General features: G+C 31.5%; 1 protein-coding gene across 1 annotated transcript in view; it reads left to right on the forward strand.

The window, feature by feature from the left end:
• The first annotated feature begins 234 nt into the window (after positions 1-234).
• MARCHF1 (membrane associated ring-CH-type finger 1) overlaps positions 235-14,676 on the forward strand; it is a 355,296-nt gene continuing 340,854 nt past the window's right edge. The window contains exon 1 of the mRNA XM_049769479.1: positions 235-345. Coding sequence (XP_049625436.1) covers positions 235-345 — 111 coding nt within the window. The remainder of the gene's footprint in view (positions 346-14,676) is intronic.

Genomic DNA, 14,676 nt, shown 5'->3' on the forward strand with positions numbered 1-14,676 from the left:
ATATATTTCTTACTTCTAAATTTGAGATGTGCTTAATCCCTGGCAATATTATTTTCTTCTCATAAGACCTGATTAAATTGAAATGCCTCCATTTGTATTTCATTAAATTGCTGAATCAATTGCAAAAATGTGCATTTTTCCAAAAACAGACAACCATAATAAATGACCTGTTTCAGGGAATGTAAATTATTTTCAGAATTTCAGAAATTGAAAAGGGATAAGCGGAAGGAGAAAATGCTGGGCTGGTGTGAAGCGATAGCCCGAAACCCTCACAGAATCCCAAACAACACGCGGACACCAGAAGTCTCAGGGGACTTGGCTGATGTCTCACAAACCTCCACATTGGTGAGTAAAAAGTTATTTCATCTTAAAATGGTTTGTATGTACAGAGCATACCAAGAAAATTGAGAGGAACAATTTTCTACTTCTCTTTTGATATTCTTATTTACAATAAGCTATTGTTTGTCAGCTATTAAAATTAACAACAAACTATTATCTGCTTATAATCTATTGTTTACACTACTGTTTGCATTTGTGCAATAGTTTTACATGAATTTAGTTTTATTTAAAGATATTAAACTATTTTGAAGTTATAATTATAGAGTTGTTTACCAAAATTGATAAACTAGTTATAATTCATAAACAATCTTAGATTTTAATTTGGGTTAAGTCATTTATTTTTCTTTCAACAGTGTTGAAACTTGTGTTTCAATGAGTTAGTATCCATAAAGAGATATATTAAGTGTATGTGCTTTCCAGTCTCTTAATTTTGAAATTGGTATATCAAATATATTTTAACTTTTGTTTTACCATTGTATAGAAACAATGCCTAGTTTATTTGTTGATAAACATACTAGTTATGAATAAAGGTTTCAGAATATTTTTACTTATGAGCATTTGATAATACTTTTAATTTTGCTTGAGCAATCATGATTTTGAGCAGTTATTATTATGAAAGTGGAGAAGCTATTTGCAAAAACAGACATAAATCTTCCCCTTAACTTGTGTTGTCAGAATAAGACTAAAGTTATAAAAAAAAAATGTGTAACACTATTGAATAAGCAAATTTCTAGGAAATAGATCATCAAAAATTATCACCTGCATTGTTTCATTGCATCTAACATTAATTTTCACCATTATTTTCAATAAACTACAATATCTTTGTAATGAAATATGTATACAGGGAGCTAGACATTTTATAGAATCATGAATATCTAAAACTTTTAAATAAAAAATAGTGCTTTCAATCCAGTGGTTTTAGTACATAATCATATTTAATAAAACAGTTTTTCAAAAGCATAAAAGCTCTTGAGCAAATATATGGTCTTATCTCCTCTAATTAGATAGCCTAACATTAATTTAACAAATATACACTGTGTCTCAGAGAAACTAATTGGTATTTCCAGTGTTAGTTAGATAGTGGATCACAAAAATATTATTAGAATCTCAGCTTTCGGGGCCGGCGAGGTGGTGCTAGAAGCAAGGTGTCTGCCTTGCAAGCGCTAGCCAAGGAAAGGACCACGGTTCGATCCCCTGGCGTCCCATATGGTCCCCCCAAGCCAGGGGCAATTTCTGAGCGCTTAGCCAGGAATAACCCCTGAGCATCAAACGGGTGTGGCCCGAAAAACCAAAAAAAAAAAAAAAAAAAAAAAAAAAAAAAAAGAATCTCAGCTTTCGCAGGGGGGGGAATTAGTGGTGGGAATGTTACTCTGGTGAAGGGGGGTTATTCTATTTGACTGAAAACCAGCTACAAACATGCTTGTAATCATGTTGCTTAAATAAAAATTTATATCTTTAAAATACATATCTAACCTTGGTAGCACACACACACACACACACACACACACACACACACACACACACACACGAAGCTCAGCTTTTCAAAGCAGTCTGTTTATGTTCTTCTATCTACGGTATCTTACCCAATGTTTTCTTCTCATTTTATTACTTTGGTACATAGAAAAGAAAGCAAATTACCAATACCTGTAATGAATCCTCTGAAATCTAAGTATATAAATGGGATTACATTTAGATATGGTAACATTGTCTTTAATTCCCAGTTTTTATGTTATGTTTCTTTCTTTTTTTTTTTTTTTTTTTTTTTTGAGATGGGGTACACATCTAGCATTGCTCAAGACTTACTCATGACTCTGCACTCAGACACCACTTCTGGCTTATAGGGTATTCAAGGTAGATTATTGGGTGCCAGAGATCAAACATAAGTCACATGAAATAGTCACATGCCAGAAAAATGCCCTAAGCCTTACACACTGTAATGTTTCTTGGCCCCTGATATCTGTTTCTTAACACAAATTATATATATGGAAGATGTTTGTGTAGGGTTCTGGCACTGATGAGACTGATGCAAGGGTGGGTAAGGGTCTCTTCCATCCGGTGGTCTCGAGGCCAGACTTGAGAAGTATAGGGAAGACTGTGAGCCATACAGGGAAGCATTGTGAGAGCAATGAACTTCATTTATTGAAGGTAGGGACAAGGCTTTTAAGGGTAAACTTTAGGCAGGAAACAGAATGTGGGTAATACAGTTTACAGTTTAGACATCACAGCATCATGATGGTATGCGGAGACAGTAGTCACAGGGTACATGGCATCATTGATTTGGATGGTATGCAAAGATAGCAGTTACAATGCCCATGGCATTATTAAATCAGGAAGCATGTAAAAATAGCGGTTGCAATGCTTGTGGCATTATTGTCCTAGACAGGTTGTTTGACCTGGATGACTTTCTCCTGCACTCATAACAACAGGGACACAAGTCTCTAAACAGAGACTTTCTTTGATATTCAAGGCCAGCTTGCAGAAATCTTATTTCCCAGCCTCTCTCCCCGCAGTTTGAATAGGTATGACCCTACTCACTTGATCTCTGATATCCAGAATTCTTGTTAGACTGTAGATGTATCCTTTATAAATTTTTCCTGTCTATGACTAGCTTTATATATACTATTAAAGTCTATTTAATATTTAATATTAAATGCTTAATATTAAATAGACTATGTGTCTATTAAAGTCTCAAGATCCTTAGAATATTATTTCTCTTGTTGGAGTAAAATTATGAGACCAGGATTGATTTTCAGGATTTATGTTTATTTGATCACTATTTATGTTTTCCATTTATTACTTTATTTATGCAATTTAAAACTTATTTTCTTACATAAAAGATTATTGTTTTCAAGTATAATTATGTTAAATAGAGACAGGTTTCTGATTTCTTTTTTGTTAGTTATCTGCATTTAGGAGAGTTCTCTTCTAAGATGCAAGCTTTGCCTATGTCTCTCTCATTTATACTTGTCCACCAATACTTGATTTAACTGAGAAGTTTTTCTGAGTGTCATCTCTAAATCTCATATTTGTCTTGATTAACTTTATTCAAATGAATAAATGTGTCCATGGAAAGTCCCATATGGGACTTAGAAAGAAACTAGAAATTTTAGCCCTGAAGTCTTCTGGATACAATTTCTATTTAGGTCTGATTCCATTCTAGCTAATAAGTTTCTGAGCTTATGCTTCTCTTGTTACTCATTATTGAATGTAGAGAATAGTCACATGCATTGTTACCTTTTATTTCTCAGTCTATTTTGAGTGTTGCTATCCCTGTAGGTATGTTCCATCTGCGCTGCACCTTCTTTCAAACCACAGTTTTGCCAATACAACATGCCAAAATTTCTGATAACAGTTTTCTTGATACCTGTTGTTGTCTGATCATCATGTAATGGCACATGTTTTAGATTTTTGTTATGGTAATACTGGTTGTGATTACCAGTTTTTGTATTTGATAACTCAAAAAGTTGAGATACAGTCAGGAAAACACAATCCATAATAGGAACTTGTCCTTACAAAGTGTGAAAATCATTTAATCTGCATTGGAAATCTGGAAAGTTAAAAAGGTACAGCATATTTAGTAAAATATGTTAGAACTATCCAGAAGTAATATAACAAGGAGAGTATAGTTATGTTAATTTTAAATGCGAAACTTCATTTTAACTTCAAATTAAACTTCATTTAAAACTTTACAGGTAGTTTAGACAGTAAAACTCTGGAGAATTGAAGTGTAACTTGAGAATCTAGGGAATTCAATCTCAAGAGAAAAAAATATTTAATCATGTATACAAACAGGAGAAAGGGGGTGGTGTAATAAAATATTTCAGGAAGTTGTGAAAAATTAAAAACTAAACAAAATTCAGTAACTGTCTCAAACTTCAAGCTGAAGTAAAGAAGTTTCTATAGCATAACACTCAGAAAAGAAAGGTAAACAAGAAGGTTCTATTCTATTTCTCTTTCTTTTATTTTTTTCTTTTTGACTATTTATACCTAGGCATTTTGAAGCATTTTAAAAATAAATTTATTTACTTGATTTATTTTTACTTTTAATTTTGAAAAAAAAATATCAAAGCACTGTGATTTGCAGTTACTTGTAGTTGAGTTTTAGACAATGCAAGCACCATTTCAACTTCACTCCACCAGTGTTCCCAAGTTTCTTCTCAATCCTAACCCCGCTACCCCTCCACCATCTTGATACCCACCATTTGAAATTATGTTTGAATCTCATGATTTCAGTGCTGTTGATTATGTGGTTTGGATATTATTTAACACAACAGATTTGCCTGTGTCTTTTTCACCCCTAACCCCAGTTATTTTTCATCTATCTTTCTCTCTCTTTCCTCCACTTAATTTCTTTTCTTCTCCCTATGTTGTGGGGCCAAAGGCAATCTAGGTATCCTCCCCTACCCCTTTTAAACCATTGCCTCCTATGTCAAGCCAGGGAGAATCCTATCTTTTTAATTTCTTATAACAGGTTTAAAACATGAACAATGTAAAAATTACATTCTTAATGAGTTTTGTTCATACTTAGCAGTTTCTTTCCCTAAATCTCCATTGGCTAGCTCCTTCATTTAGCTTTCATGTCAACCTTCATTAGAATTGTTACTAATTTTACAACGAACTGTGTCTTACCCATTTATTCTATATATCAATTTTTATTTTCTCAGAGAACTTACCTTTATCTAGAAATATTTATGTAAGTATGACTACATGCTATATTTATTTATTTTTATTTCTGAACATTAAAATATAAGATCAGGAAGATAAAACAAATATGTTCTATTTACATTTATATCCTCAGAGTTTGGAACAAAACTTGAATTTAATTTAAATTTAAAATTTGCGGAGTGGATAAATCACTGGCACAGAAAGCTTGAAATGAAATAAATCAAGATTTATTTTATAGAAGTTTTTTGCATTGGTATTGCCTTAAAATAATAAATATCATATTATTTTGAGTTGGTTTCCAAGAATAAATTACATAGTTAAGGTTTTAGAAATTAAAATCATGGGCATACAGAGTGTATTATGTTCTCTTACCTTCAGTAAAAGTTTAATGAACTGCAGATAGTTTTTCTAAAAAAATAATAAAATATGACTTTTTGTACTAAGAATCATATTTACCAATTAATATTTATAAGAAGCATCTTCTGCACTCTACAGTTGGCTTCATCTTTTACTCTTTACAAATTAAATAAAATTAAAAATCTGCTTATAGCAAATGGATTAGCATTATCTCAAACTTAATTCTTCCCAAAAGTCAAATAAAAGAGAAGTTTAAGTATATAAATTTCCTACTAAAGTTAATGCCGAGTGTTTTTTAACAAATTTTTCCTTATTTCTTTTAGTCTCTGAGAATGTAGGCCTTATTAATTGTGTAATTATCTTTGTTCATTCTGCTAATTATGTCAGAAAAGACAGGATTTATAGTTGATTTATATATTTTTTTCTTTTTGGTTTTGGGGCCTCACCAGGGATTACTACTGGCTATGTGCTCAGAAATTGCTCCTGTCTAGTGGACTGTATGGTATGCTAGGGATCAAACCCAGGTTCGTCCTTGTGCGAACAATAGCTATCACTGTGCTATTGTTTCAGCTTCTGATTTATATCATGATTATTTAAACATCAAATCCTGCAAAAAATTATATTTGCTGAACATGTTTGTTAAGTTACTAGTGTTTAATATTATTCACAAGAATAATATTGATCAAAAATATTTCTTTGAGGAAGTATTTCCATGTAAGTAATAAGTCTTGTCATCATTTGTTCACAGTTGTTCTTTATCAAAATATAGCTTTCTTCTTTATAAATTAAATTGAAATCTAAATTAAACAAATGTTTCATAATCATTAGTTGCTCAAGCTTACTTTGTATATTGTGTCCATTACTAAGTAGCCTAGTTTTTATTGTTTTAAGTTCTAACATACAAGAGTATGTCTATATATAGAATTGAAATAAATTGTTTGTCTTCACTAACATATTATAAAGATGGTAATTATTTCTTCTTTGCTTTTGTGTAAATTTGTTTTATTTTATAGAAAGGAAGAAGATAGAAAAAGGTAATTTGATACATATTCAGTCTCAGTCAGAATGTTTTACTTTAAAGTATAAATGGCACCTGGCACTGTCTAAAACATGTTAAAGTGGGGACTGAAGAATCTAGATCTATTACATGCAAAAGTAATTCTAATTCAAAACACCAATAAGGAAGTTGGAGTTCACTGCTAATTCTATATTGCAATATGCAATGCTTACTTATGAATAATTATCATTTAATCCCTATTTTATGCAAAAGCTTCAATAGGTATTATTGGGGAAATAATAAGTATGGCATGGTAAATTTGAAAATAGGTATTGTTTACATATTATAATCTAAAAATCCATGAAATTTTTAAAAATTAGAAATTTGGTCCTAAATGTTTCAAGTCCTGTGCATTACTTTAGATTTAAAAAAAATGTACATAGAAAATACCTAATATGAGGCAGAATAAATAGTTAGATAGGTGAGACATTTGTCTTGTATGTGCCCTACCTGGGTTCAATCTCTGGCAGTAGTGATCCATGAAGACAGAGTCAAGAGTAAGCCGCAAAAGGAAATTTATGTTATTTAAATAGAAAAATGATTGATTGGATAATTTAAAAAAATAAATATTAGACAGAAAATTGCATGATGTAGCATGACAGCTTTTCAAACTATCACTACTCTGTTGTTTCCGTTAAGATTATTCTACTGCCTAATGAATATCTGGTGGTGTATGTTGTTTATTATCTCTCTAATGGGGGAACTAAATCAATCACATGTACACAGAAACAAATACACAAAACCCAACCCGCTTTTAAATATTGTCACTTAAAACCATTTATGTCAGCCATTCTACCATGAACACAGCAGATCTCATTAGAAATATTTTTTATCACAGCAATTACCAAGTTCAGGTAATTCATTTATTCAAGCAACTAATCTCAGTTTATACTTGTGTGTCCAACATTATAACACATAATATTTATTTAAAGTATAGCACTTATTCTCAAGAAGCTGTGAAGAAAAAAATAAATGATTAAAATTTTTGTTGAAAATAAACAAAGAGTATTAGAAAAGATCTTGCAAGATAAATAACCTAGCTCTAGGGATTCAAGAGTTTCCCAATGAACCTTAAAAATTAGCAATAGAAAAAAAAACAGTGTTAAGGGGAGAAGGATTTGCCTCTAAGTAAAACTTTTGCAGCATATAAATGGAATAGATGGTGAAATTAATGTTAAAATACCACAAACTTAAAACTTAATTATTAGTAACTTTGTAAGTACGATTTTTTAAATAAAAACTATATCCTTGTTAGTTTTAAATAACAATAAACACTTACCAAATAATTGCTTATTTGGTATAGTTAGCAAACAAACGTTGTTCCGAAATTGTGTTAGAGAAATACACTTAATACAAAATTGTACATTTTGTAGAGTATATGTAGTTTATTCAGCCCCAATTTGTATAAATTGACTGGAGCAGTACTTATAATAATTTAGAGGCCACATGAAAAAGACTGTGAAAAGTAATAAACCTTCACAATGAAGAGAAGCTATGTTAAAGTGATGTAAATATATCCTTAATGGATCAGCAGTGGGAAAATAATGCATATATATTATATTATATTAATATATAGAGAGCATGCCTGTTACTATATATATAATTTTTATTTATATATGTATCCATATTTATAATTTGAGCATAGATATGGTAAGAACTCTTTATTTGTTTTTGGAGAACTAACCACTCCTGGCAGTGCTAAGTGAGATCACTTGTGGCTCTGTGATTGGGAATCACTCCTGGTGAGGTTCTGGGATCATATGTGGTTCTGAAGATCAAACTAAAATCAGTATCTTGCAAAAACATATGCCTACCCACTGTAATATCTCTTTATCCCTACTATGAATATATATATATATATATATATATAATTTCTTTATTTGAATTTCTTTCCTTTGGGGGGGGTTTGGGCCACACTTGGTGATGCTCAGGGGTTACTTCTGACTATGCACTCAGAAATCTCTCCTGGCTTGGGGGATCATATGGGACACCAGGGAATCGAACTGCTGTCTGTCCTAGGCTAGCGTTTGCGAGGCCGATGCCTTACCTCTAGCACCACCGCTCCGGCCCCTTAAATTTATATTTCTTTAAAAATCTACTTCTTTATTTAAGTTTGGAGACCACACCAAGATATGTACAAGACAATACTAACTTTGTGCCCAAGGATTACTACTGCTGAGACTTAAAGTATGGGTTTGCCAAGTACGAGGCAAGCACCTTGTCAGCTGTACAGCCACTCTAGTGTATCACTAGACTTTAATCATATTGTTGAACTCTACAAAATCCCAATTTTTCAGAAAGTTCATTTGTTGAAGATTAAAATGCTTGCAAGAATTTTTGGATTTGAAGTCTAATCTGCTTCTGTTATAATTTAAGTAATATTTTCAGTAAAATATAAAATAATAAAATTTATAAATAGGTTTAGTTTACTTTTATATTCACATTCTAATGTTATTTCACTGCACCCTTTGAAAACCTTGTTTATGTAAATGTACATTATCTGAGTATTTTTATGTATTTTATAACGTATATATTCACATATATAATTTCTCAGAATAGTCTTTTATTTTATACATTATATTCTCAAATTCACATGTTGTAAAATAGGTTTGGGCTAAATTTCTTGCCCAGGAGAGTTAATGTAAGACTGGTACTCTGTCCTGAGATTTTTTTTAATTTGTACTTACTGTTGAAGTGCAATAAATAAAATTTTAAATAAATATAGAAATGAAATTCATATTTGTTTGATTTGTACTTAGAATAATTTATTGCATGATTATTTTTATGTATAAGACAATAAAGTGCTTTTCTGGGTGAATGAGTAAGATTATTTTAAAAATTCTCCTTTATAGGCACAATTTATTTTAACTAATACAATATTTTTCAGAAAATATGCCTTTAAAACATATGAAGCAAATCCCTTAGGTTTTAAGCCAAAAGCAAACTTTAGCCAATAGCCTGTTAAATTATTTTTATCCTCATGGTAATTGTCAAGTCTAATTATTAGGTGAGATAATAGGAAAAGTTTTGTGATCTCATATTAGAAAATAAGCAACTTAAGATCTAAGAAAGGAAAGTTAGAACCCAATTTCTATGTTCCTGATGCAGCTTACAAGAAGAAAATTTAATTTAATGATCCAGTAATTCTTTATAGATAACAAATGAAATAGCTTTCACACTGCAGTTACCAGCTTGTCAACTTTCACAGACACATTGTCACACCAACCAAATTTTATCACACATATTTTTTTATGAAACTGCAAACAAAAATAGACAGTTTTGTTTTCGTGGCTTGAGTAATTTTACCTATGGAGATATAACAAACCAGAACTCTTTAGTTGGTACAATATTGTTGGTTTTGTTGATATTCTATTAGTGTAGTTATATGCACTCTGATTTACTAAACCATGGGTTGACACTATTTATTACATTTTCTGTAATGTCTTAAGACTAGATTTTCTGGCCATTGACTTTCATTAATTCTTTACAAAGATATACTTAACTTTAATAGAGATATTTAAAAGAACTCCCTTGTGATGGGAGGGAAAGCAGATTATGGACTTGCTTTGCATGCAGCCAACTGGGGTTCAATTCCAGGCACTGGGTATAGTCACCAATGTACCACCATAAGTGATTCCTGAACAGAGAGAGTCAAAGTTAAGTCATAAATAAAACCAGGAATTGCACACATTTCCCTGAAGTAAAGGGGGAAAAGGCTCTTTTGAGGTTCAATTTTCACCACTGCATTCTGGCTCCCTGAGCACTGTCACATATCAATCAGCACAGAACCAGGAATAACTCTTGAGCACTACCAGGCTTGATTCAAAACAACCACCAAAAACTCTTTTTCTTAGTCTTTGTGCAATATGTTTGCTATTTTTGCTTTAGTTTTTGATTTTGCAGTACAAGAGTAAATGCAGATCATAGATTAAAATAAGTATAATTTTATTAAAACTAATTTTATTCTAAATTCTCACTTAATTAAAACAAATATTTTATTTTCTTATTTAAAGTATCTCTTTAAATAAACATTTAAAAAATACTTGTCTCTCACTCCCATTCTTATTTCCAGAATCCAATGGAAGCATGTATATAAAAAAACATAAAGAAGTGGTTTAGAGGTAAGCCACTGTCTTGCATGCAGCTTAACTGAGTTTTATCTTTGGCAGAATTTTGGTCCCCTTTGCCACTAGGAATGATGCACAGAAACAAGAGAAAGCCCATGTGTGGCACAAATCATAAAATAAAAAAATTTTAAATCACAGTAAAATATTTCAATATTTTATAAATATGGGAGGCATAATTTAGTTTTTATTGTTATGTTAATTCATTTTATCTCAAAATATATTGACACAGTCCAAATTTTATCAGTTTCAAATTTATTAGCATAAAATTCATATACATAAGATCTGTGACAATTCTTATATGTATATTTAACTAGACCACTTAATAATTGTCTCCAATTTTGACCTTTAATTTTCAAAAATGAATTTTATATTTTACCATTATTTATTCATTTATTTCTTAATGGTGCTTTTGAGACATATTTTATATACAACTAACACTACTCTCTGAGGGGCCTGTTTTTGTTTCACACCCACTATTCCCTGGGGTTTACTTCTGGATCTGTCCTCAGAAAATCTCATGATAGTATACAAGGATTATATGCAGTGCCAGAATTTGAAGGGGGGTTAGCTTATGCAAAGCATGGGCCTTACATATCAAACTATATCTCCAGCCCCTAATATAATTCTTTTAAAATATGCAATTCAACTGTTTTTATTGGGTCACTATAAACTTGCACAGTTATCAATATAATATTAATTTTATATTATCTTCACCATCCTTTATAGAAACATTTATTACTCGTCATTTACCACACTCCAAATAACTGCATGCAGCCTTCTACTAATCTAGTTTGTCTCAAGAATGTGTGTGTTCTAGATACCTTATGCATATGAAATTAATATAATTGTTTTATTTTGTTACTGACATTTATTATTCCACATGACCTTTGTAAATAAAGAAATGTTAAATTATATATTAGTAATCAATTATATTTTATGGACAAATTGTATTTCATTGTATTAATACACAATTTTTTTTGTAATCATTCTCTATAAATGATGATACTATGGGCACTTATTACAAAGATTTTACATGAACATATATTTTAATTTTATTGGTTAGAAGCATACATGTGTATTTGGTCTTTAAAATAGAGCAAGGAGAGTCTTTTAAACAAGTGGTATAGAGAAAACTTGATGTGAAAAAGTGAAGCTGAAATTCTTACAACATTCATAAAATTAACTGAATGTTGATTAAAAACCTTAAGATTAAACCAGAATCCATAAAATACTTAAAGAAAACATAGGTTAAACAGTTCAGGAAATAGGCATTAAAAGAGTCTTCAATAATTTAGTTTTAAGGGAAAAGACAACAAAACCCCAAAATGAGCATATGTGTCTATATCAAATTATTAAACTTTTTTAATAGCAGAAGAAACTCAGACAAATCTAAAGAAAATCTACTGAATGAAAACTATGTATATATAATAAATCAGACAAATGACTGACATTCAAGAATTTATGAAGCACTCACAATGCTCACCAACAATAACAATATTACATGAGTCCCATTCAAAATAGAAGATGTAGCTTCCCCAAATAAGACATATAGGTGACTTTTAGGAATATTAAGACGTTCCCATCATTACTTATAATTAGTTAAATACACTAATGAAGGGGGCTATTCTGTTTATAACTCAAACCCAACTACAAACATGCTTGTAATGATGGTGCTTAAATAGATATTTATCTTAAGAATAAAAAATAAAGTAAAATAAAAACTCAAGAAAACCAAATATATATAAAATCTCACATCAGTGATAATGGCTTATATCAAAAATATTGGAAACAACCAGAGTTGTCAGGGCTTTATTATGAAGAGAACCCTCTTTAACTATTGGAGATGTTGTCTGGTTCAAACTGTGTATAACAGTATAAAGAACTCTCAAAAAAGACAGAATTAGTCATATGACTCAGAAATCACACATTGCATCATCTATCTCTAAATCCCAAATAATTAATTTGAAAAATATATTTATACTGTGTTTGTTGCAACTTTGGGTTCAGAAGCTAGAAGATGGAAATGAACCAGTTATCTAACTATAGATAAATAGATCCAAGATTTATGTTAGAGTTATGCAAAGGAATACTCATAAGTGTAAGAACAGATGAAATCATACATTTGGATGGAATTGAAGGTTATCATGTTAAGTGAAATACAGAAGGAGAAGGATGACTATCTCATGATATTACTCATCTGTGGAATAAGGACAACTTAAGAATTTTAGATAATGCTGAACATATGGAATTCTTAACATTGGAATATGGAACAAATTGCCAAAGATGTGAAAAAATGGAGATAAAAAAGCCGGATTAGAAGTGATGTACAGGGCCAGGATATATAGCACAGTGGTGTTTGCCTTGCAAGCAGCCGATCCAGGACCAAAGGTGGTTGGTTCAAATCCCGGTGTCCCACATGGTCCCCCGTGCCTGCCAGGAGCTATTTCTGAGCAGACAACCAGGAGTAACCCCTTAGCACCGCCGGGTGTGGCCCAAAAACCAAAAACAAAACAAAACAAGAAGTGATGTACAGAAAGTGATAGAGGTCTATGGACAATTTGGCAGGTAGTGGTTTAGCAATATATATATATATATAACATAAATTTTACAATATCATAATTTCCTAAACTATATTAGTTATAAACTTGTAGTAAGACATAGAAATATGAGGCAGAACAAGATGATTTATGTTCTATGGTTCTGTTAAAAAAAAAAACTGGATGAAACCAGGGGCAAAGCAGTCTCATGAGCATTGAGTGGAAACAAAAATGATCAGACTTAAAGACCAACCAAAAGTCAATGACAATAGAATAAAGAGACCCAAACCACAAGTTATACACAAAAGTGATCTTTTACACTATCAGTCCAAGAGGTTAAGGGTGAGGTATGGGATGCATGCTGGGAATAGTGGGTTAACAGGTTAGGAACACAGTAAATGTTCATGTGTTAGATTTGCAGTGTCAACAACATCAGATTCTCTATCAAAGTGTCAATATTTCCTACTACTATATCTTGGTACCTTCTTGTCTACCCTTTTACTGTCCATCTCTCCTCTTGGTAGCTGCAGTTCTGTGGCCAGAATCTGAAGATTTGCTTTAATAGTCAAGTACAGAAGTTTCTTTTTCATTTCATTTCATTTCATTTCATTTCATTTCATTTCATTTCATTTCATTTCATTTCTTTTCTTTCCTTTCTCTTTCCTTTTTTTTTTTTATGGAGTTTGGGTCACAGCAAGCGGCGCTCAAAGGTTACTCCTGGTTCTGTGCTCAGAAATCACTCCTTACAGGCTTGGGGACCATATGGAATGCTGGGATTGGAAGGAAGAGAAAGAACTTGAGGAAAAATGGAAGAAGAAAAGGAAGGAAAGTTAGAAAGAAGGTATGAAGGAAGGAAAGAAGATAGGAAAGAAAGGAAAACAGGAATGTGGGAAAGAATTTAAACTTCTTTTCTGATCATTTTATCTTTATTTTCATTTGCCTCGTCTACTTTCTGTGACTAATAGTTTGTTTGAATTAATAGTATTGGGAATATACTTATTTGCCTGTTCTCAACTACTCTTTTTTCTCATTTAATTCTGATATTTTCTTATTGATTTTGTATCAGAATAATTGTGTAAAATGGTGTTAAAATCTTCTAATACTATTATGTTCCTTTAAGTGTCTCTCCCAAATTTTTAGTAATTGCTTTAAAAACTATCCCAATGTTTAAAATAAGAATGTAGTATAGGGGCAATCAGAAGTGGGAGTGCTCACATCAGCTGGCAAGAGGAAACTAAGGCTTCTTCATTAATTATTCACTGTGAAAGATGATGCAGTCAGGGAATGGGGCATTGAATCAATTGAATCAATCCCATAATCAATATGTAACTTAATTTCTTTCATTACCTTTTCCAGATGAATTAATTAATGTGTGATCAGTATATCTGAGTACATTGTTTGATGAGACTGGGTAGGCTGTCACAATTATATTATGAAAGATCTAAGCCAAGTTGAAAGTAATCTGTTAGACTTCCAGGATTATTAGTTTTCTTTCATACACGAGTACTTTTTATGCCACTTTCAAGGCTTGGGTGATCGGTTTGTGAGTGCTCTATGCCAAATACTTGTTTGGCGCTCATGGGCGTGTGTTGGT

Source organism: Suncus etruscus, chromosome 3, assembly GCF_024139225.1.
Source record: "Suncus etruscus isolate mSunEtr1 chromosome 3, mSunEtr1.pri.cur, whole genome shotgun sequence".
NCBI classification, from domain to species: domain Eukaryota; kingdom Metazoa; phylum Chordata; class Mammalia; order Eulipotyphla; family Soricidae; genus Suncus; species Suncus etruscus.